The sequence below is a fragment of the Vanessa tameamea genome, chromosome 29 (assembly GCF_037043105.1).
Source record: "Vanessa tameamea isolate UH-Manoa-2023 chromosome 29, ilVanTame1 primary haplotype, whole genome shotgun sequence".
NCBI classification, from domain to species: Eukaryota; Metazoa; Arthropoda; class Insecta; order Lepidoptera; family Nymphalidae; genus Vanessa; species Vanessa tameamea.
Genome location: NC_087337.1, coordinates 3,471,658 through 3,497,665, shown reverse-complemented (window position 1 = coordinate 3,497,665; position 26,008 = coordinate 3,471,658). Strand labels below are relative to the sequence as shown.

General features: G+C 33.7%; 1 protein-coding gene and 1 long non-coding RNA gene across 2 annotated transcripts; both read right to left on the bottom strand.

Annotated features, from left to right (window-relative positions):
• Positions 1-7,264: 7,264 nt before the first annotated feature.
• Positions 7,265-9,212, bottom strand: LOC135194311 (uncharacterized). Its single transcript, XM_064219626.1, has 2 exons — positions 9,024-9,212; positions 7,265-8,442 (listed from the first exon to the last, which is right to left on the bottom strand). Exons 1-2 carry the CDS (start codon positions 9,210-9,212, stop codon positions 7,804-7,806), a joined length of 828 nt encoding a protein of 275 aa, XP_064075696.1. The 3' UTR covers positions 7,265-7,803.
• A 15,230-nt stretch (positions 9,213-24,442) lies between these two features.
• LOC135194379 (uncharacterized) lies at positions 24,443-25,447 on the bottom strand. Its single transcript, XR_010309756.1, has 3 exons — positions 25,391-25,447; positions 25,032-25,313; positions 24,443-24,960 (listed from the first exon to the last, which is right to left on the bottom strand). It is a non-coding gene; the product is annotated as an uncharacterized LOC135194379 (long non-coding RNA).
• Between the last annotated feature and the right edge of the window lie 561 nt (positions 25,448-26,008).

The following is a 26,008-nucleotide window of genomic DNA, read 5'->3' as shown; positions in this document are numbered from 1 at the left end:
ATACAGCAATCCAGTGGCTCTGCTACTCCATCATGTTCTTCACAAGTGGTCATACTCAGTAATGTTCCTAGTAAATGACAGAACAAGGCGTCAAAAGATGCAAATAAATATAAACGCGATATAAATAAAGAATTATGGATGAAAGGTGAAAATTATTTAGGATACAGAAGAGACAGAAAAGCAAAGATTAATGAAGATCCTGCAAGATCCATGAAACTACCGTGCACTTCTGCGTTTTGCAAGAAATCCAAACTCAGGTCATGTGACAACATAAACGAGCAACAGCGAAAATATTTGTTTGAAAATTTCTGGAAGAACATGAACTGGGAGCAGCGAAGATCATTTATAACTTCTCACTTTTTTCTCGGAATTCTTATGATGTGCAGTGCGATAGCAGGACTCTAATTTCAGGACATAAATCTCCTGTGGCAGCTACATCAAATAAGGATCAATGCCCTGAATCAGTTTTGGCAGTTAATCCTAATCAAAAACCTGTTGATGAGCAAAGAACTCCGGTATCCTTTGCTGCTATAGCAAAGACACCTACTACAGCACCATCTTCTAAGCGAGGTCAAATAAAGCGAAAACAACATGCTACCATTTTAACTGCAACTCCTATGAAAATTATTTTAGAAGATACAGAAAAGAAAAAGGTAGAGAAACTTAAGAAGACAGGAAAAAATGTTGCTAAAGAGAAGAACAAACCTAAGAAACAAAAATCATACAAGAGAAAAAATTTCCAGTCTAGTTCTTCAGATAGTGAAGATGAAGAGCACCTTTGCGACAATGACAACGATGAAAAAATGAATGTGGATGATGAAAATTATAACAAATGCATTATTTGCGAAGAACTTGGAAAAAATAACAAGTTGTTGCACCATCTGTTCAGGGTGGGATTCTCTATATGCATTTATCTGTGATCTGTGTATCCAAAAATAATATATACCATTTTCTAATTCGTCCTACCTCTAACAACAATAATTATTTTATAATACTACGTTAATCGAAGTTACTTAGTATGTTGATTTTAAGTTTAAAAACTTTACCATTTTTGTTAAATTGAAAAAGGCTGATCTTTCGTACAAATGGGGGATAATTTATACTAATTTGTGTTTGTGGACTTTACTATTATTTTATAACGTTGATCTCATTACTGTATCTTTTACCAAATATATTATTGGTTATATTCCAAAAAAATATGTATAAGATAGGTTATTGAGGATGCTCAAAATAAACCACAAATTGTTTCTCTGAAAATACAAAGAAACAACATTTAAAGTTAACTAATATCGCCTCCTCTATTATATCTCTTTATTTTCTTACAAAATCAAAGTTCAAAATAATCTAAACATTATCTGTCATTCTGTCATTCAACCATCAAATGCGCGGCAAACTGACTTTCAGTTACAGATTAAAAACGCGCGGAGCGCAGCAAATTTGGGATAATGAAATGTCATTTCATTACATATGTTTGATCATCATTACCCCCATACCCCCATAGTCAGGGGCCAATGCCGCTCAAGCATGTTGTTTTTTAAATGTTTTTCTACTACTAGTAGATCAAAGATATATGCTTTTATTGTTAAATTGTTTGATTACTTGATTAAATGATTACTCGAGAATTAAAGATTTTGTTACTTTTATCAATTTTGATTTAAAATATATAATTTAAAAAATACACATTCATTACCCTAAATCAAGATGTAGTATATACTTTCCATGGTTGAAATGTCTTTAGTTTTTAAACTTGTTTGCACTGACTTGCTCCTATAATGCACATTTACTTTTACTGTTACTTGAATACAGTTATTAACCATTATTATAGGATCAGTTGTGGTTTCTCTGTCTCGAGTTTTTGGTGTTTCTGAAAAGTTAAATATTCAAGTTTATTACACTTAAATACAATGTAAATAAATAAGTAGTTACATTTATGTACTTTATATACCTATCTAACATTATTTTTGATTTCCCATACTTCAAATTTTAATGTTACTTTTTAACCCACTATCAGTACTTATCTGCAGTAAGCGGAAGAACAAAGTGAACATTAAAGTTTCCAAGTAATAAATGAGTAAAGAAATGTTATAGCACTATATATGTTACATACCTTCATCAGGTTCAATAGCTTCCTGTACAATATTGTCATCTTTTTGCAGTCTCTGTCATGTCCTGACTTTGAACATGGCATCCTTCTTCAATTAGTTTGATAGAGCTTCTCATCCTTTTTCTTTTAGCAATTACTGCACACTGATAATTAGGGTCGCCCAACCGACGCTTGCGATCCTCTTAGCAGAGAAATTTACTTGGCACCACCTCATAGTCAAAAGAATCTTCGAACTAAAGCCCATTTTTTACTTCATGTAATTAATTGTATCTCTTTCCATCTGAAATGTAATAATCAAAGCTATTTAAAAACAGTTTCTGCTATTAAGTTGATCTAAACATTCTAATCAAAAGGTTTTAGGTTATGTATGTTTACTATACTTAAGGTCAGTTCGGCAATGACCGGCATACTTTATTAAAATTTTAATTTTTTGATCATATTAAGCCACCTTTACAATATTTGAGACAAATTTTACTTCGGGATGATTAAACATTTAGTTGACAATTAAACACAACTAAAAAAATTAATAAACCATCATTCGTTTATGAAAAAATCATTACTTTTGAAAAACCCCCAAGTGATGGATTTTTCTGTCATATCGGGTAAGTCCGGCTACTGGAAAAAAAATGTATAAACAGACAGTTTACATGATTGTACATATTGGCTATGTGTGTGTTTTTAAATATCAGTTTAAAATATCCCGCCAAATTTTAAATAAATGGTTCCTGGCGGCTTTTACGTCAAAAAAAGTATTTGTCGGATAAGTCCGGTATGCATCATCATTCAGAGTTAAAAAACAATTTTATTACTCAAATATTTTTATTTTTTCTACAATATCAATCTTTATTATTTCTTAAGTAGGTAATTAAATAGAAATAAAAAAACAGCACACTCAAAAATATTATGACTTTAAAAGATATTATAAAAACTCAAAAGTAGATCGAATTTTCATCACAATTTACAAAAAAATAGGTTAATGTTTCAAGATTTTGTATTAAATCAACTTTTTTTACTATAGATAAGGCAGGAACATCATCACGATCGATTTTTTTTTGTCATTTTAAATGTTAGCTTAGGTTTTTTTATTGTTTTATAAAATATTATAGAATACAATGGTTCTTCATTTTCATCCATCGTTTTAATAATATTTTCTATGCGCCCCACGTAGTATGTCCATTTTTGTCTAGTGTAGTATCTCACTAAAACGTCGTCCCCAGTACGGTATGTTGAGACTTCTTCATCATCATGGTTTGATATTAAATCCATTAGGTCTGAATCGCTATAGCAGCTGATTGAACCAGAAACACTGGTAGTCGTAGAAGATCGTCGTTTACGTATGCTTTTACAGACTCCCGATGGACCTGGTTTGGGGTTGGAAAAAATTGTGTCTTTAACATTTTTTTTATTATTTATTGATTCTTTATGTGACTGTTAAATAACATTATTGAAATATTTATTTTCTTTCTCTGATAATTTGGCATTCTTATGTTTTTGTTTTCTTTCTTTAACTTTCTCTTTTTCAATATCAGGTTTTTTTATTTGTACATTCGAAATAATATTAATTGGTGTCCGTAAACAAAAAGGGAGGTCACTTAGATTTTTTGCTATAAATGGTTGCAATTGACAATTACTTTTAGACATATTTGATATATTAATAACATCATCTGTAATTGGGGTTTTTGAGCTTGCATCTTTTTTTAACTTCTTATCGATTATTATTTTTTCGTATTTTGTTTGTTCTTCCCTTTTCTTCTGCAAAACATCCTTGTGAGTTATTACTTCAGCACCTGGTGCTACCTTTCGGCGTCGTGGTTTTGGTGAGCTGTCACCACGTTTTAGCTTTTGTAGTAGTAGTTCTTCGAATGTTATATTAAGATTCATTGAAATATTTGTTTTCTCTAAAATAGTCGGTATCTGATGTATTGCGATATCGTTGAAAAATTTTAGTGTTAATGTCAACAAGCTTTTTGGGTTTTTCTTTATATCTTGGTCCATATGCGAAACATCCCGAGTACTTTCATATGCTCTCCAATGTTTTAGTTTTAAGCTATCAAACTGATTTTCATTTATTTCTTCGCGATTTACAGGATTTATACCCGCTTTTCTAAATCCATTACGAAGCACCTGAGAATCTATCCCAGCCCATACTTGTCCAATCAATCTCGCAAACTCAGTTTTTGGCATAACGCTTCCGATGTTCAACCTCTGCCACTGAACCAATAAAGCATCCCACCGATCTTTAAATGGTTTCATTACTGCAATGTCTAAAGGTTGTAAAACGTGACTGGTGTGTGGTGGCAATTTTAAAATTGTTATATTTGCCTTACGGGCCTCTTCAATAATATTCAATCCAACATGTGTGGTGTGTCCATCGTATATAAGAAGCAAAGGGCATTTATCTTTGACAATGGGTAAGAAAGTTTTTTTAAAAAATGATTCAAAAACCTCTGTCTCCATCCATCCATTTTTTGTTGCAGCATAAGACGTACCTGGATAGGCTTCAGCAGAGGTCCAAGTGTCCCACACATTTTTGCCTTTATATACTATAAGAGGTGGTAATTTTTCACCCGAAGCGCTGGCACCAAGTAATACAGTCGTGTTGTCTTTTCCAGCAGTTGAGATAACCCTAGTCGCCGCATGGCCTTTAGCACCAACTATCTTCGTTTTCGCAGGGTCCTTAGAGAAGCTCGTTTCATCGAGGTTCCATATGGACGACGGTTTGTACTTTAAGTTTAAATCATTTATAGTCTTCTCTAATAGGTCAAAATATTAATATATTATAAAGGGATCTACAGCTTTTTTTCGTGAGTATTCAACTGCTTGTGGTTTTTTAATGGATAGCCCATGGCGTTCTTTAAATGCCAAAAACCAGTCTTTTCCGGGTATACCATTTTTAAATGGTGTAATCAGATTGTTTTTGTTGATATAATCTCCAACTAATTGCAAAACTTCTTTTCTGCTAAGCCCAAAGCCATATTTCTCCATAAAATGGAGATTTGTCGCCAATCTAAATTCATTCTCCGCAGACAGAGCTGTGTTTCGTCCAAGTGTTGTTGATTTAGTTCTTCTTTTATTTACATGATCCATAACAGTCATACGAGGTATTTGGTATATTTTTGAAGCCTTGTAGCCACTCATCCTGCCACTTTCAACCTCTTGTACAGCTTCTCTTAATTTCTCCTTAGAGTATAATCCTCTGTTAGATTTTCTGTTATACTTTCCCATTGTGTATTATCTAAATTACCTGAAAAAAATATTTACGATATTTACACTCTGTGAAGTTATATACGTTTGCAAACAAATAAGGTGAGGCATTAAGTCAGCTTAAGCCTACGTCAAATAAAAACACTCATATTATACAACAGATATTAGTTAGTACAAAAAAAATTGCTTAGGCAGAAAATGTTTACAAAATCTGGAAACGGCGAAGATCGGCGTAAGCCGGTCTTTGCCCTAAACGACTAGACGGACTTCGCCTCTAAACTGTTTTAAGGTTATAATGGTTTCATTACAAGTAATTTCTTAAAATATGAGTTTTATTCAATTCTGATATCATAATTAGGTAAATAAATAGATCATTAATGTACTTACTTGCACAGATCCGTATATCACTACATTTAAACACTCACAAAATATTTTTTTTAACAATGCGATGTCCTCTCGATGAACGTTGTGAGATAGACTAAATTTAAAATTAAGTTTTTTCTCTCTGGATCGTAACTAATGCCATCAATTTAAATTTTTTAATATTAAAACAGTAAACCATTTTTGTAAATCATGCTGCTATCTGTAGGGCTATTAAGAATTGGTAGTATTCCTGACTATACGGCCTTACCCGCCGGACGGTCTTCCCCGAATTGACCTTATTTGATTTTACAAAAAACTATTTTAACTTATTTCCTATTGCTATTCTAATCAAATATTACTGGCATACTTACATCCAAGTCATCTTCACACATAAAAACATTTGTATGAGATAAAATGCTTTTTGGGTCTCTTAGAGCTAACTGTAACCACTTATTACGTCTCTTAGGGTTCGTTAGAACAGAAACAAACAGTTTTTGTGGAGTTTTTATACAAGTATTTGTACATTGTGGCGCAATGCACCATTTATACACCATCTTTGCCAGTAAATTAACAGAAAAAATATTATAAACACGCTGAATGTTTACTTTGGACATTAGTTTACTTGTCTGTGACGTCAGTCGTCACACACAAGTCATGTCGTCCGGCATTACAGAAACAGCGTTTTTAGCGCGAATATTGTAATTTAAATTTTAACACAATGTTTTACGGAAAACACTGCAAAATTCTCAGAAATATACATGTGGTGCATTAATCATATACCAACGAATAATTTAAAACAATTTTTCAAAATCAGTCAAATAGCCTATTACATCATTTTATTAATTTTTATTTAAATGTACGTACGTTATAAAATAATTTGTTATACTACACTACCAAATAAAGTAAAACCAATAAATCAAATTGATGACTGACTTAAAATTTCTAATTATTATTTGAAACGAATAGCGTTTTGATAGAATTCATCAAATATGATGTTTTTTTGTTCTAATTTTAATAATAAATGTCCATTTTTGACTTAAAATATATTTTAAAAGGATCTAAGTTTATTTCTCCAATTAAAGTCGATTATATTCTTATTTAAATATTTTATTGTTTACAATTATATTCAACAATAATGTCAAGTGCCTTCTAGTTTATTCTCCCGTTGCGATAGTTACACAATTAAAGTAATTATAACTTATGAATTTGAAACTTATTAGTGTATATTTTACATAATATTAAATAAATACAACATAATATAATATCTTGGCTAATTAACCTTACAGCTCGGCCATCCTATATTAGTGGGTCCTCCCACTAACTGGTATAATTTTACATAAGAAGAAAAAAAATAAAAAAAAACACAGAATAATGCTAGCTTAATTAAGGTATACAATCAATTATAATATGTATATAGAACATACATTGGCCCAAAGACATCATAAAGGGCGGGTAAAAGTTAATTACAAATCGTAACAACAATATTGACAATTTTTGGTAAATTTATACTAATATTTAGGCTATTTATACAATTTATATAAATTTATTGATTGCATATTAAGTATATGTCAAAATCAGTAATAATCCATAATCACATTTCGAATTCATTTACTACATCATATTCATGTATCATATTCTCATGACATAATTATCATAATCACAAATCTTTATCATAATTCAATTTAATTAATAATACTTCTACATTCTCATTCTATTTCTTTTTCTTGCGCAATTTGTCACAGTCTAAGGTCATCTGTGCGACACCGTTATCATGGTGACATTCATTTCTGCACTGACCAGTCATGACAACTTACGCTCAGGTCTTAATAACTATCTTGCAATCATATGTGCGACATAAATTTCTGAATGCCATTCATTATCTGCACGGATTGCTCATATATTTTAAATATACATCAAAATATCAACATTCTTAGTAATGACACACACTACTTATATTCATTAACTTAAATCTTAAATAAATAAGTTAATAATATTGGAGAAATTTGATCAACTGAAAATAATAATCGTAAATAATCAATTGTTTATTGCATTACACACTTATTTTTAGATCTATGTTATATTATTATTATCATTTTAAAATTATATTTTGTTTTATACTTATTATTCTTTCTCTAAATCTCTGACTCTCTAATTTCTGAACTCTCACTCTGGTCACTGTCACTGTTATCACTGGAGTAACCTTTATAATTCATCCACGGATAAATTTTGTCTAACGCGACAACATTCTCATACCTCTTGTTACCTCTTTTTGTTAATGGAGTATCTTCAATGAGAAATCTGTCATTTGGTAATATCTTAAGGATCCTATAAGGGCCTTGAAATTTAGGGATGAGTTTATGTGATTTCCCTACGTGATCTTTGTCTATTACGGTTCTTTTTATTCTAACCAAATCACCTACATTATATTGTCTCTGACATGTCCTATGCTTATCAAACTGCTTCTTAGCATATTCCTGCTGTTTTTCTATTCTTTTCCTAGCCTCTGACCTTAACCTATCTAGTGCATCACCCTCAATTCGTTCAGTTGTATCAGTAATTACGTCGGCTAAAAGATTTTCAGCCGCATTCATCAGTCTGCATCCAAATAATAGCTCTGAGGGACTTTTCCCTGTTGTTTTATTAACAGTTGTATTAATACCTAACTGAACTTCTCCGATAAATTCATCCCATATATTATCATTTCCGTCATGACATTTTGCACTCAGAGCATCAGATATGGTGCGATTAAATCTCTCGCCTGTCCATTCGCTCTAGGGGTAGCCACTGCATTCAGAATGTGCTTTATTTTTAATTGATTAGTAAAATTTTTAAATTTTGCGCTTGTAAAACAAGTACCGCGATCCGTTATAAGACGAGAAGGAACACCAAAATAACTAAAGTGTTCTTTAAATAATTTTATTGCCGTTATCGATTTTGTATCTCTTACGGCTCGAATATTAATAAATTTCGTAAAAGCATCAACAATAACGAGTAGGTACATGTTACCCCTCTTAGAGCGAATAAACGGGCCTAAATGATCAGCATGAAGTGTATGAAATGGCTTCTCTAATTTAGGTATGGGATGAAGCATTCCTTCCTTGGCTCCCCCAGGTATCTTATGATGGGCGAACTCTAAACAAGCTGCGACATATTTCTTAACGAATTTACGCATTTTTGGAAACCAAAATGTGCCTCTTATGCGGTTCAAAGTTTTTTCAAAACCAAAATGACCCATATCGTCGTGGTTCATTCGCAATACTTGCCACCTATAGCCCCTTGGAACTACCCATCGCAATCCCTCATCTAAAATTTTGTACACATAATTACCCTTTAGCTGATAATTATTACGCACATCAGCTACAAATTTTGTCTTATCATCCTCAAATATATTTGTCATGCGCTTTATTTCACTGTCATCTTCTTGCACAGTAGCAATCCAATCTCGAATTTCATCTACATGTAAAACATCAAGGACATGTTCGGTGTCCATATCAGTGGGCTCACCAACAGGTCCACGACTAAGCGCATCTACGTGAGCCATATTCGAACCCGGTCTATACTCAATTTCGCAGTTATACTCTTGAAATTGAATCCACCAACGCGAAATTCGTGGTATAAGATCCCTTTTTGTTAGCGTAGTACGAAGCGCATTACAATCAGTGACTATTTTAAATTTTAGCCCTAATAAATAAACCCGAAAGCGATTCAATGACGCGACAACAGCTAAAGTCTCTAATTCAAAGGAATGAAACTTTTGTTCATCGACTGAAGTTTTACGGCTATAATACGCTACAGCCCTCAGTAAACCGTCTGTATCCCTTTGCAAGAGAATTCCAGCAATACCTAATTTTGATGCATCTGTGTGCATTTCGGTTTCTAAATTAGGGTTATATAACATTAATATTGGACGTTCAACTAACTTTGCTTTTAATATACTAAACGATTCTGACTGTTCAGTCGTCCATTTCCATTCAAATTTAGACCTTAGTAGATCTGTCAATGGACGGGCGATAATTGCAAAGTCTTTTACAAATCGACGAAAGAAACTAGCCAGCCCAATAAAGCGCCTAACATCATGAACGTTCCGCGGGGTTGGGAAGTTATCAATAGCTAACGTTTTTCGCGTTCCTGGACGTATCCCTTGACCACTTACTTGAAATCCTAAAAACTCTAGTTCAGTACAAAGGAAGTGTAAATAAAGATTAATTTTTAGCTATACTACTAAGATTATTTATAAACTAAATTATTTCTAATAACTAACTAACTAAAAACTAATTAATATATGTTGTTGTGGTTTATATGGACCCCATTCGGGTAAAAGCCTCCTCCAAGGACTTCCATCGTTCTTTTTATTTAGCCAAGGTCATCCAAATTTCTCCTGCTACCTTAATCAGTTCATCGGTCCATCTAGCGCCTGGGCGGCCTCTAGCCCTATGACCCCTAGGACCTTGCCATTTCACCACTCTGATGGTCCATCTATCGTCTTCGTAACGGGCTATGTGTCCCGCCCATCTCCATTTCATTTCTAGCGAGAAAGTTAGTGCGTCGGTTAATTTGGTTTTTTCGCGAATATGCTTATTTTTAATCTTGTCCCTTAACTTTATACCCAATAAGCTTCTTTCCATTCTTCTTTGTGTAGTTTGTATTTTGTTTCTTGTTTTTAGGTCGAAAGTCCAAGTTTGAGAACCGTAAGTAAGACATGGTAAAATCGCTGAATCCATAACTATTTTCTTTATTGACGGTGTGAGTTGTTGCGATTTGAGTATTTCTTTGTGTGCCCAGTACTTGTTCCAGGTTATGGATATTCTGCGATCTATTTCTTCCATGTTTCTTTCTTTTCTAAAAGAAATCTGTTTGTCCAAGTAAACGTAACTATCTACAAACTCTGGAGTGGTTTTATTTACGAAGATGGACGCGGTGTGGTGATTAGTCATTATTTTCGTTTTATCAAGATTCATTTCTAGACCGACCATGATGCTAGCTCCGTGTAGATCGCTAATCATGTTATTCAGTTGTGCAGGGCTCTCGGAGAGTAGGATTATATCGTCGGCGAAACGAAGATGGCTTAGGTATTCGCCCTTTATGTTTAAACCCTTCGACCATTTTAAGTTTTTCATTAGCTGTTGTAGTACAGCTATGAATAGTTTTGGTGAGAGCGGGTCGCCCTGTCTCACGCCTCTATTTATATTAATTCTTGTACCTATTCTATCAAGTTTTATTCGACTTGTACTTTCCATATATAAGTTTTTCATAATGTTTATGTACTTTTCTTCTATGTTCATTGACTCTAAAGCTTCCCAGACACTATCGTGCGATATAGTGTCGAAAGCTTTTTTGAAGTCAATGAACGCTACATATAAAGGTCTCTGGAATTCTGTATATTTTTCTATTACCTGGTCTAGAACTTGGATGTGGTCGTGTGTACTGAATCCTGATCTGAAGCCAGCTTGCTCTATAGGCTGGTGTGCGTCGATCGCTGCAGATATTCTTGCGAGCAGACAGGAGGCAAACAGTTTGTATTGGCAAGGCATTAAACTTATTGGACGATAGTTGCCTATATCCATTGGGTCTCCTTTTTTATACAACAAGATTATTTCTGATTCTGTCCATGAATGTGGCACGGCTTCCTCTTCTAATATTCTATTAAATAATATAATTATAGGCTTCAATAGTAGGGTTCTTGCAATTTTAATATATTCATTTGAGATTCCATCTTGGCCTGGGCTTTTTTCAGATTTAAGTTTTGTAATTTGTATTAAGATTTCAGGACCAGTAAATTCGGGAGTTGGGGATGTATTCTGAGTTTGGTTGGTAGTTTTCCTATGATGTGTACTATTAGAATGGCTGTAGAGGTTCGCATAAAAATCTGTAGCAACCTTTATGATATCCAGCCGAGTAGTAGCTTTATTTGAGCTCAAATGGAGACATGTAATCCAGTTCTTTGTTTTGTTCAATTCTTTATACGCCTTTTTTGCTGACCTTGACTTATCAATGTGTTTCTTTATAGTATTTATTCTGTATGTATTGTAGCAACTCTTTATTTCTTTATTTGTAGTTTTGTAGAGCATTTTTAATTTTTCTTTGTCGTTCTTATTTAGTTTTATTTTGCTTTGTAATTCGTTACGTTCTTTCATTAGTTCTAGTGCTTCATCAGATAATATTTTATTTCTTGTGTTTGTTTTTATATTTTTAATGCTGTTCAATATAGAGTGTTCGATCTTCTGGCAGTATTCGTCGGCTTTGTAGTTAGTGCTTGTCGATATAAGTTCAGGTATGTAACTTTTCGAGGTATCTTGCTCTTTCAATGTTTTCAGTGTTAGTGATGGGTTGGAAAAGTTACGCCTATTTCTCTTCTTTACGTTCAAGTTTAATGTGGCTCGCAGCATTCTATGGTCTGAAGCGAAATAGACCGATGACAGGATCTCGAACTTGGAAATAAGTTTTGGTTTTGTTGTCATGATATAATCGATTTCATTTTTTGTATTTTTATCTGGAGATGTCCATGTCCATCTTCTGTGTTTCTTCAAATTGAACATGGTGTTTGTGATTTTCAAATTGTTTTCGTTCGCATATTGAATCAGTCTCTCTCCACGAATTCTTCTGGCTCCATATCCGTATTGTCCAGTCACTGAGTGTTCGTGCAAAGTCAAAGTCAAAGTCAAAAATCTTTATTCAATATAGAAGTGTTTACACTTGCTTATTGATTGTCAAAAATCTACCACCGGTTCGGAATTTAGCACCTCGGACCTGAGAAGAACCGGCGAAAGAAACTCAGCGGGATATATATATATATTTTTTTTTTTAACCATTATTATGTACAATGATAATTATATTTTAGTTATTTGAAGCAGCCTGGAGGCGATCATTTCATTCCCAAGGTGTGCAGTCAACTAAAAAGTCATTAGTGTTGTAATATCCTTTAGCACACAAACGCTCTTTAACGATTCTTTTGAATTTTATAATTGAATAATTTTGAACGTTTTCTGGGATCCTGTTGTAAAAACGTATACATTGCCCCAAAAAAGAGTTACTAACCCTGTGTAATCGGGTACTTGGAGTAACAAGTTTATTCTTGTTGCAGTTTGTGCAGTTTCGGTTTCCCAATTTGAGCGTTGAAGTCGCCTATGGAGATTATGTTATCAGTCGAGATAGAGACGTGAGCTTTAGCAAGGTCATCATAGAATATGTCGATATCTTCCTGCGATGAGCCTTCAGTAGGTGCATGCGCTTGTATAATGGCACAAAGGTGCTTTTCCAGAGTAATTTCTAATAAATACACTCGATCTGATATCCCGATGAAAGTTATAATGTTTGCTTTGTATTTTTTCTTAACCAGAAAGCCCACACCCAATTGTCCTTTGGTTTTACCGAGGTAGTACATAACATAATCGTCATCTTCGATTATATTTTCTCCCATTCGGCGGATCTCGCACAGGCCCAGTATATCGTGATTGATGTTTTTTAAAGCTGCTTTTAACTGTATCAGTTTTGTTGCAGATGAGAGCGATCGAACATTGAATGTGCAAATGTTGTATTTGGTTTTATTTATTTCTTTCCTTGGAGGGTTTTGGTCATATTCTCCCGCGGCGACCAGCCCTGTTTTTTTTTTTTTTTTTAAGTAAATTTTTCATCTACAGGCGCGTGGCCCGTACCTTTGGTCGTTTAATATATTTTGTTAACAGTATACTGATTACTAATTTACATCTTAATTCCGCAAAAAAAACACTTTATTGATACGGAACGGTACAGTCCTTTATACGTTGTTGAATATATATCTTAATACATAAAACCCCTATGAAAGGGCACGTGGGTGAGGCTTCCAGGCAATGAACTAACTAATTATGTACAGTTAATTACAGTTCTAATCTTAAAACTAGGTGTTGTTGTACAGTATTTCTACTATTATGTACGTAGTTACTTATATATATTTTTTATTTTATTTTATTGTTTTTTTTTTATTGTAATTTTGGTGTTATTTTTTTTTTTTAATCCTTTTTTTTTTTTTATTTATTTTTTTTTTTTTTCTTTTTTTTTTTTTTCCTCTTACGTGCTATAACATTTCATTATATATATGTCCTATGACTATTGCTATTGTTACATATTTGAAATGGGGCTGGAAGCCTACTCCTGTTTTATAGCATAAATAATATAAACTTCACACAGCATCATTCGCCCTATATGTAATTGTGTGTCTGCGTGTATGTGTATATAGTATTTATTTATGTATATAAATATAATTATTGTTATAGTTATGTCATGTCCGGTGCTCCTCCCTCTCTTTTAAAGTCTTAATAAGTAGATCTCTGGTATTGTCGTCGCCGTTCCAGATCGCCATCCTTAAGTTGTAGTCCAGAATGGCGTCGTCTGACTCTCTCTCTGTGCGTTGTATGAGTCGTACTATGACGTCCTCTTGTGCTCTATCCGTGAAGTAGACACAGGTCTTAGTGTGTCGTGAGAGAGCGACCACTGCGAGGGGGACGCTTTTGGTGAGCATGGATTTGTTTGTTGTTGTACGTACAATGAACACCGTTTCGCATGTGAGCCCCTGTGCCTCGTGGATAGTCAGGGTTCGTGATCCCGATTCTGTCCCGTACCCTTGGCCGATCAGGAGTTCCTTTTCGGCCTGGGTGTGGGTCAAGTACAGGGTGTTCTCTGCGTTCGGGATGACTATTCCACTGTATGGTTTGTGGGTTAGGGAGCGCACTAGGAGGTTGGCGGAGTACATGCCCTCGTATACCTCACTCAGTGCATATGCGACATCCTGAGGGTTCCTGTACGTACACAACTGCTCTTTGCTGATGGCTGCTATGGCTTTTGGGTTATTATGTTTAATCGAGAACAGATTTTGCCTGTCTATGAAGGAAAGCTGGTTGATGTCTCCGACCAGGGTTAGTTCTTCAGCGCCTGCGATTTCCACGGCCATCACTATTGCTCCCAGATGGTTCATGAGAGCTTCGTCCACTATCAGGCGTTTGCAGTTTCCTTGCTCTGTGACGCCGTTTACTAATAGTGAGGCCATGGTTCGAACTTTTGTTTTGGTTATGGATCTGTCTTTGCCAAGGCGCAGGGCTATTTTTTCCCTTATGTCCTTGACTGCTTCCCTAGTGGAGACCAGCCCTGTTGGGAGATGGGAGGTGGGTAGAGGGTCCAGGTGTAGTTGCTATAAGTCGTTGCTATGCGATGCTATCTCCGAAGAGTTATTCCTGGTGTCTGTCTGAGTCAGGACTAGTTTTGGTTTTTGTATTACGTAATTGTTCATGTTAAATACTTTGTTTTTCTTCGATGGTTGTCTAGTGTCGCTACTAACAGGTTGGCTACTATGGCTTATCTCTGGTGATTCCGACAAGTTCCTTTTGTTTAGCTGGTTATTCGTAAAGTTCTTTTTATTTTGCAGTACGATAAGTTTATCGTATTTGATGAAGGCAGTATTGCCAGCTTTCTTTTCATTCTTCAGTTGGGCTTCTCTGCGTTTGTTGAGAACTTCTATGGGATAGTCATCCTTAATATAATATTGTGTGTTTTGTAGACATTTTTTGTTTTTCTAAATTTTGATTTGATTTGAGAAACCGTCAATTTACACGTGTAAAACTATTAAACGAGTAATTCCACTAGCAATGTGTTCGATATATCGAAACACAACTAAAATCGGATGTCGTCGGAATATCCGATGTCATCGATTTGATGTTGACGGTTATTTACCACTAATTATTGCATACCAGTCATCCATATTAGATGAAAGTTTTTTATATATATATTATTTTTAATTATTTAGTTTTTTATTATGCCAGGAACACAATTAATAAGTTTAAATAGTAAATTATCTTTGGAAAATATACATTACAATACAAAAAATAACGCAGATAATTATGTGCAGACATCAGAATCTAATATTTATATATTTTCTCAGTTGAGAATGTTATGTTAATATTGCTGAGCGATTATAATGATTCGAATAATCGCACATTCTGTTTTCTATCGATTAAACGCTCTAAAAAGTTTACGGTTATCTGTAATTGTAAAGTGTAAACTAAACTCTTAATCTAAGTCATTATTGCAAGTATGAAGAAGTTTTGCATTTTGCGTTCAGTATTAATTATTTATTTATCAGTCTTTCAAAATATATTGTGATATATATTGTATAAATTAGTGAAGTTGATCCTCGGTTCTGTACCTATGTCTATTATTATTCCTAATTTTTTGTTCTAGTGACTATAGTAGCGGCACGCTATGATGGCCGTTTTGACGTTTGCCCGCTCATGAAGTTTCGTATTTAATAAATAATTACATCGAAGGAGCAAATTGTTTTTCTTTATTGTCAATAGTGACGTGCAGTTAGTCATAAAATTTATCGAATGTGATTTCTAAACTACAAATATTAGGGTACCGCGAAGATAACTTTTTTATTTATTTTTTTGCGTAAACGTGTACGTCACACTCTCACACTCGACCTCGTAGTCGGTGTTATATTTGTGTTGACAGTAAATATTTTATCTATTTTATAAATTATTTATTTTATTTTATTTTTTCGTTCGAATATATTATTTAAACTTATTTTATATTTTTTTTATTAAACCTTTTTAATCAGATACTACTTGCAACAAAAACTTGAATTAAATTACTTGCAAAAAAACAAATATTTGAATATATTATATCGATAATAAATTTACATTTTACATCACTTTTTTAATGTGTCAAAACGGCCATCGTATCTTGCCTCTAGAATAGTGACTACTGGAAAGCAAAGTTTTGATAATTGTGCGTATTTTATATTTAGAACGTATTTTAACAATGTTTTTAACTATTTATTACCTCATAATCTAATTTAGAATACTAGAGGTATTGTAAAATAGATTAAATCAGGCTTCTACGAGGTAAGTTTTTTCATGTTTATTACTTACAACTGTCATTATTTATACGTCGCGCAACTATATAATGTGAATCGAATAGAAATCGTGTATTTTTATATTTACATCAAATAAGTGCCAATCCACGCAGAGTGTTCGTATCAACAGGATTATCGTTTGTAACATAAACATATCCGTCGCTAATAGATTATGTTCACAACTTTACGCTGTATTTACAGGAACAGTTTTAATCTGATTGACGGATCTCTAAAATGCACTGCTGTATAATTTGTAGGGAAAAAAAATGTTGTCCAAGAATTACTTCATTCGTTAAGAATAAGCAAAGTATATAAAAAATCAAATATGTTTGTATTTTATAGAAGCAACACTTTTTTAAAATTTTTAATTTATCAATTATGATTATGTACGGTTCTAGAATCTTAAAATATATATTGTAAAAGATGAGCGAGATCTCCTGCATACGTGGTTTACTTAAATGTAGATAAACACTCATTGTTTCTAAAGGTAAACACTTATAAAACAATTAAAATATTATGACTCTGCTCGGGTTAGGGTTATTTTGTGTGACTTGGACTATTAAATATCAAATAAATAAAATTATCATATATAATGTTTGAAGATTCTGTTTTAGAAAGAGGACAATTAAAAATGTAATCAAAGTTTAATATTGTTTTATTATTAATCAGAACACTTTTCATCCACAAATTTATTATTCATTTGATTAAAATTTATGATGCCAGTGGCTCACTTGGTTAGGCAGAGAACCCTATTCTGACTCCAGGTGTCACGGGTTTGATTCCAAGGCAAAAATTTATGTGATATGAGCAACAGTTCATATATTTTAAGGCATTAATGTCTTAAAATATTTAATCAGTCTCAGGAAACTTATTGTTTTTAAATGTTCATGTCTGAATTTGTTCCGGCATGTTCATTTTCTTTAATTGGTAATTTTTTCCAAAATAACAATTTGTGATTTTTTTATTTTATTTATTTAGGTTTATCAACAGTTGTTACAATATAAAACTTACTACAGATACAATTAAAATAAACTAAATATCATACGCAATTGTACAATTTATTATAGATAAACACTGCAGGCTTATTTAAAAACTTATAGACTATGTGCTTAAAATACTTAAAATCAGTTAGACTATGTAAAATATAAATATAATATAAAACAATAAAGAGAAAAAAAAATATAGGGAAAAAGAACAATCACCTTAAATAACGGAGACCTTACTTAATAAAAAAAAAATAAAAACAAAAAAACTACATATACTATACAAACGAAAAAACTATACGATACAAAAATCTGAACTACTATTAATATTTGCTTAGGGTAGTTTAAGTATCTTTTTAATTTTTTTGCGAAATTGAATTAATGAGTCATTGTATACATCAAGTGCATTACTGAATTTATTATACAGGCCGGACAAACGTGGAACTGGCAAATATCGGGCTAAAACCATACGTCGCCTTGGAACAGAAAAAACGTTCTCAATTCTCTTACGTGGATATCTGTACGGTACTCTCAATTTAAATTCGCTCAAAAGCTGTGGACAGTCTGTCTTGTCTCGGAGAATTTTATAGAAAAGAGTCAGATTCAAGAAATCTCTGCGTTTGTCCAAATCCATCATGTTAAATCTACGCAATTTGTCTTCGTAACTTAAATTCCTGTTACTTTCTCTTAGAGCAAAAACGAGATGCCACAAGAATCTTTTCTGTATCCGTTCTAACCGTAAGATATAACATGCATAGTGAGGTCGCCAGATGATGGAACAATATTCTAAGATACTCCGAACTAAACTATTGTATAGAGTAATTTTAGTACTGGCCTTCCGGAACTCTTTCGTGTTACGCAGCACAAATCCTACCATTCTCGATGCCTTTGCTACAGTATTATCTATATGTGGTAGAAAGGTTAGTTTATTGTCAAATAGGACTCCAAGATCACGTACGTTCAACATTCATTAAAGGAAAGTTGTTAATATAGTAGGAATGTGATAAGTTGTTTTTAGTCTTGCGAGTGAAATTCATGTGAAAACATTTTTTAGCATTAAGATTCATTCCGTTTATTTGGCACCATTTTATTATGTTATTTAGGTCTTTTTGAAGCTTGTCCATATCTGCTCTTGTTTCAATAATTTTAAGAATCTTCAGATCGTCTGCATATAAGTATGGCGATGAATGTTTAATGAAATCTACAATATCGTTAATGAAAATATTAAAAAGAATCGGGCCAAGATAGGATCCCTGAGGAATACCAGATGCAATGGTATAATTTGAAGATACAAATCCATTAACAACTACGAAAAACGTTCTATTATGAAGATAAGATTTAATCCAGTTTAAAAGGGGTTCAGAGATGCCGTAAGCAGCCACCTTTGTAATTAACAAGTTATGTGGGACTCTGTCAAAAGCTTTGCTAAAGTCGGTGTAAATAACATGTGCCTGCTTACCGTTATCTAAAGCTTCTCCCACCTGCTCTGTAAATGTCGTCAAATTTGTAGTAGTTGACCTACACTTTACAAACCCGTGTTGATACTGAGTTAAGTACTGTTTAAAGTAATTTTGAATAGAGGGACACACGAATGATTCAAATATTTTTCCAAAACAATTCAAAATAGAAATGGGTCGATAGTTGTTTACAAAAGTGTTGTCTTCATCTTTGAATATTGGAATTACCTTAGCCACTTTCCATTGTTCAGGAAAGATACCTGAATGTAAAGACGCGTTGTAAATCGCAAGCAATGGTGTGACTAAGCTGCGAGAGCATTCCTTAATAAACAAAGGTGGTATACCATCAGGACCAGCACCTTTAGTCATATCTATCCTTTCAAGTTTTTTAATAAGTTCTGGTTTAGTCAACTGCAATGTGGAAAATATATCTGAGTACTTCTTATTAATGGAATTGGAATCTAGATGATTGTTTTGGCAGTATACTGAAGAAAAGTAGGTACCGAACATGATGGGGGATTATGCTTGATAGTTTTTCAAGTATATCAGCTTTTCTTCAAGGTTCTATATTTATCTTTTATGAAACGAAGAGAAATGTACATAGTATCTTCGAAATTCCTTATACATGAGATAATAACTGTCACGGGAAAAACTGACCTCTACCATATTTTTTAAATAAGCTCTAGGGTTGGATATTGGTATTCTTCTTTGTGACAATTGGTGACATAGACTGTACAATTACTTTTGAGTTGTTAATTGTAGATACACATTCCTCAAAATCAGTGAAATCGTAGAGTTTGCCTTTTTTTTTCATGGCCAACTCTACTTGGCGGTGAACTTGATCACAGCTCATAAATGTGTGGCCGGGCTCAAAGTAATGAAGAACGATTTTTTTAATAGCAATGGCTTCACTGTTTATCATGTGGACAAGCATTGAGTATAAGAGCCAATTTTTGTTTTGTGCACTACAATTATCAAGCCAGATATGTACGTACTAAACGTCTCTATTACGCAAAAGAAAATGATAGAAGGCAGACATTATGTCCTCCTGTTATCGACCTGCAATTCCATCATGCCAAATAAATGTAAAGGATTTGCATTCGGTGGTAATCTTACCAAGTGGTGCAAAGGTTTGATTATATGCTATAAGGCGCTGACAGACAATTGCAGATTTAAATGTTTGTAATCTGGGCAACATGATCACTTTTTCCAGAGCTGCACTGTAAAATATTTGTGAACTATTTTGAGGTTCGTCTTTGTGTTCTGTGTAGAGCTGTCGTGCTTTTGCTGTCGTGCCTTTGGTGATGTTGAATCCAATTCACATAAACTGTACAATCTTCTATTAGCTGGTAAGTAGCATCATGACATGTTTGTTTTTTGTGGATATTATAAGTTTCGCATAATTCACACTCTTCATTTCCAAGTGTATTAAACGATAAGTTCATATTATTTTTAACGTGCGACCTGTATAAGCTGTACGAAATAGATTTATCAGGGTAAGTCTCACAAAAATGTTTATGCATTTGAGTTATGCTAATATCACTTGGTAGGTGTCTTCGCAAAGGCGCATGTTCCCGCCTGTAATGTGGTTCTAAAGGGTTAAACGATTCGACGTGTTGATTAAGTAAACTGCGATCAAATTTCGGTGTCTTCTGGTGTTTACCACGTTTATCTGTGAAAGGATCACTAGAAGTTCTATGTAGGATCCTGTCATTTACTTTCAAATATCCTACAGTAGTAAGAATTATTAAAAAGAATTTTGCATACATCTATTTTAGTACCGTCCGTTTTTTTTAATGTAAAACTTCTTTTTGGTTGTCGTTTTGGTTGACTCGTAATTTATCTTTTTGGTACAAATGCAATGCAAATGAACAAATGCATGTTGCACTTGCCACGACATATCCCAATAAGCTTTATTTATAGTTTCCCTTTCTTCCTCATTAAAAAATCATACTCATACATTTCCTATAACATTTTTCGTTGCACCCATGCTTGACACTATGTTTGTTTTTTTTTTCATTTTTGGCATCCAATTTTCGCTGCTGTAAAGGAGTATCATATTTTTTTCGTTTTCGTGGTGCTTGCAGTGACTCAGGTAATGTAGACTCATAATTGCCATCAACAGAAGTGCAAAACTTTCGCAGGAATCCTCGCTCAAGCGAAGTTTTCACGTTACTAATAGATCCAATTGAATTTCTATGACGTTGTTCCAAGGTTCTTTTTTTGCTAGAATTAACATGATTCTTAACTTCATAATCTAAGGGTAATATGTAACAGTAATAACGATCAACGGTTTGGCTACGCTTACGGAGGAATAGTCTCTCGGGCATAGAATTCTCGCAACAAGCAGCACCAACCGAGTGTCTACGTCCTCGCTTCAAAATTTGCTCATTGTCAAAAGTAAAATTCTTGGTAAAATCACTTGACAAATTAGTTTGTGGCCTTTTTTTCTTTTTTTGAATTATCTTCTCAGATACATCTGACATGTTGCTTCCTGAGGAATCAGATGGACAGTAATCTTTGTCAAAAACAGAATCATCAGTCATCAGTCATCTGCTCTTCATAAGTTCCACGAGGAACAGATTTCTTCATCATTGTTTTTTTGTCCGGCAGTTTGCAGTTCACTAGCCTGTTAGATTGCACAGTACCTAGGCTATAGATTCCTTGTTTGGCAAGATAGGTAACTAAAGGTACAGAGGTGTAAAAATTATCAAAATAAATTATATGATTTATATGCCTTGTGACACCTCTAGCAAGTCGGACTACAACATTTCCCACTGGCCCAAAATCTGGTTCATCTGGAAGCCGTTCATTCTCTTGGCCAGTATATATTTCAAATTTATGAGCATAACCTTTCACGCTGCACATCACATATAATTTAAACCCCCACTTATGGGGCTTATTAGGTAAATACTGCTTCATGAAGTGTGCCACTTTTGTGGCACACATCTGTTCATCAATTGAGAGTTTTTGTTCCATAGGAACTAAAGCAAATTTCTCATTTAGATGGCTAATTATAGGCCTTATCTTATGGAGCCTATCATGTTGTGGGTGTTCCTTGGGTAAATGTTTCTCGTTATTGTTGAAATGTAGAAATCTACGAATAGTCTCAAATCGGTTGACAGTCATTATGTCCTTGATTGGTTGAAAACCTACAGTATTTGACCAGTATAGCCGTACATTGGGATATTTTATAACAGACATGTATATCAGTATCGCCATAAACTTTCTTAGCTCAGTTTCAGATAAATTTAATGGTTTAGTCACATTTTTTTGAACGGAATACAAATTAGACTCTTCCACAATCCTTTGAACTATTTCTGATGTAATAAAATGTGAAAAAATACTATAGGGAGTACCAGTAGTAGCCTTATCCTTCAGTTCAGGTGGGTATGTAGTGTCTCCATGAAAAGCTGTCTGGTCAGAATTCAAAACAATTTTTTTTACCTTCCATACGAGTCCTCTCATAGTTGCTCGGCGACTAGCTTGACTTGTTGAGGGGAATGGAATCTGTGGCACTTGATCATTTGCTGTAGCTTCATTTATCAATGGCGGGTCTCCTGCCATGAATGGATCATTATCGGGGTCATCATTTTCCTCTTCTAATGGACTCTCAAGATCGTGAATCAAATCGTCTCCATTTTCATAAAAATTCTCATTACCTTCTGTATCCGAGTCCTCAAGATCATCTTCCGAAATCTCTCCATCATTTATTAGAGCTAAATACTCTTCTATTTGCTTTTGATTCAAGTATGGCATCTGAAAACCAATAAAAGTGATAGTTAGTAACTAAACAGGGACATTTTCTAGTAAATGCATATTGTTGCAGATTTACAACAACAAAATAAACAAAATTTCCGAACACACCAAAAGTTTTTTTTATAACTTATAAATTGTACTAAAAGAAGATGAATTATTACGTAAAATAACTAATTTTGTTTGAACGTACCTTCGAAAACCAAATAATTACACTGCAAAGCAAATACACAATTTTCATCCGCTCCAAAATTACGATCGGCTTTGATTTGTCAATGTCAATTTAAATTTGACAGTCGTGAAGAAAAAAAGTGTGCTGCCACTCGATTAAATATATCACCATGATAGTAATAATCCTGCAACAGCATGCATTGAACTCATACTAATAATTTTAAGTCGTTTGAATGGTATGTTGCAGTTTTACTACTTTATGCATTTAAGGGTTAATGTTGTATATCGCACTACCGGAGAAAAAGTTTCACTGTAGTCTATACCATACTTCTGAGAACAACCTTTAGCCACAAGCCTGGCTCGATAACGGACATAATTTTCACCATCACACTTCTTCTTGAGAACCCATTTGCATTTGACAATGTTGCCACTTGGAGGTATATCAACAACATCCCAAGCATTATTATCTCTGAAGCTATGTAGAGTTTGTACAAAAGAAAAAAAACGCAAAGAAACCTCTTATTTTTGTCCCGTGTGCCCAGAAAAACCAGCTTTGTGTGTTCTCAATTGCTTCAAAATATATCACACTGATCCCAGATTTGTTTCATAATCTGATTTTATATACATTTTTTAGTTTTATGAATGCCAAAAATTGCTAGAGACTGATAAAAATGATTACTTTTGAGTTACTGATATATAAGACTGATTTGATTTAGTTTCGGAAGAATTAATGTACATTTTTGTTTCTAATTAGTTACTTTTTATTTAAAATAGTATTTACAATAAAAAATAAGATTTTATGTAAAACGTTGTGATTTATAAAACGTCCAAAAATTTTTAAAGACTGTTTGATACTTATGTTTTTTTTTTTAGTTTAGAGTCAATAAAGTTACTTTTTTCTTAATGCTTATTTTATTTAAGATGCCAAACTATGAAAAAATGTTCACTTAAGGAGGCTAGCTAACATTCGTTTCATATAAACTGTCGTCAAAGTCCTACGGACATATCCGTACCCGGCCTGCGGCAAAGCAAATATATACGTATATATACGTATCGGCACTCAATGGGTTAAAACATTTACATATTTTCAGAAAAATATTAATGTAGATAATGCAGAGGCACCACCTCCTCCAATACCTTCAAGCTCACCAGTGTTGGATCCACCATCTCCAAACTCTCTGGGTTTAAAACCTAGAAAAATTAAGAAAAAGGTATATAAAAGTAGTTTCATATCAAGAAAAAGATGTTGTAATATTGAACTTAGCTTTCAATGTTTATGTTCTCTTATTGCAGTGTTTCAGTACCACAAGTAAAGTTGGTTCACCTGTAGAACGAATTGCTGCTTGTGAAATGGAATGCAGGACAAAATGGAAGTTGAAAATGAAAAAAATAAAACAGATAATTTAACGTTAGAGGCAGAATTATTAAAAAATAAAATAGAATATTATAAAAAAAAGGTAACTAAATTTTTAAATATAAATCTTATTTTGGTTTTTTTTTATATTCTTTAAGTGCTGCTGCAAGTGAGGAGAAGTTTATTCATCGAAGTGCCTTGCAATAAAAGCTTGCAAGATTGCAGCATTTCTACCTCGCCTATGGTTCGAGTCCATGTTACTGGGCTGTTCTGGTAGCTCTTCTGTACTGGGCTCACAATTATCCTCTACCACATTTGTATCTTTATGTACAATTGCAATATTGTGCAAAACTGCCATAACAGTAGTTTTAACAATCCCTAATTTCATTGGCATGCCATGGAGCAGGTATTGAAAGCGCTGTTTCCATACACCAAAACAACGTTCTACAACATTTCTTGTTGCAATATGTGCCTCATTATAATTTTGTTCAGCATGGTTATGTGGATTTATTATCGGTGTAAACAAATATGGCTCTAGTCTGTATCCAAAGTCATCTAGCAATCTTCCTCTAAACTCCCCTGCTTCAAAGCGTTCTCTAAGGATGGATTCGTTAAATATCATCATGAGTGCTTCCTCGCCACCTTGCAACTATGTCTCTGATGCGCAGACTAGCATCACAGGTCACCTACAACAATCCTGACTAGATTTTATAACATAAAAGAAAAACTTCCTTAGTATAATCATTAACATACGTACCTGAACATTGAGAGAGTAATAACCCTTTCTATTAACATAATATTGAGCTAAATCACCGCCATGCTTTTTTATTTTAATATGGGTACAATCAATGCAGTCAATTATTGATGGGAAGTTCCTTATTTGGCGGAATTAAACCATCAGCTTCTGTTCTTCTGCAAGAGATGTAGGCATCTTTATAAACTCTGATGAATGTCGTGCTAGCGCCCGCGCCACCCTGTTGCATATATGGCTAGTAGTAGCTTGAGATAATCCATGAAGGTCTCCAGCATCTTCTTGAACCTAAAAAAACACATTTTAAAATGAGTAAAGAAACATTAATAATGAAAAGGATGAACATTATGTATAAGTTCGCATACCTTACGACGTCCCCAACATCTTATTGCCGTCAATACTTGCAACTCTGGTGAGGTACCGTGGTTCTGTTGAGTTATATAGCTGTTGCATTAAATTGAAAATGGTACTATTGTAATGACAAGAGCGATGTAAGTAATGAGTAATTTGAGAAAATTATTCGTCTGATTGATACTCTTCTAATGGAACATAATCTATATTGTCTTGTTCTTCATCTCCTTCTTCTTCCTGCTGGGTACAATTAAATTGTTCAAAGAGCGATGCATCAGACGTCTCCTCGCATATATCGTAAGAATCCTCTTCTACTGGCGATTAAACATTGGAGCACGATTGGCCTCGACAACTGATTCATGCTAATGAACTTTTGTACGATGATCCAATGTAAGTAATTTTGTTTCCTATAATAATATTTTTCTTAATTTTTTTTTAAATTTTATAGGTGGATTAGGTAAACGGACTAGCAAATAAGCCTGATGGTAAGTGGTCACCACTGCCCATAGACATATACCTACTAAGTATTGTTAGTTGGCGGTAAATATATGAGGGATACCAGTAATTTACTGCTATACTTTCCTTTAAAACAATGAAAATATTGGTATAGGCAAATGTTTTAGTGTACTAAA

Coding starts and splice junctions, on each gene's coding strand:
- LOC135194311 (XM_064219626.1), bottom strand. CDS start 9,212: ATGGCTCACGTAGATGCGCTTAGTCGTGGACCTGTTGGTGAGCCCACT. Junction 8,443..9,023: donor AGACAAAATTTGTAGCTGAT/GTGCGTAATAAT, acceptor GGCTACCCCTAG/AGCGAATGGACAGGCGAGAG.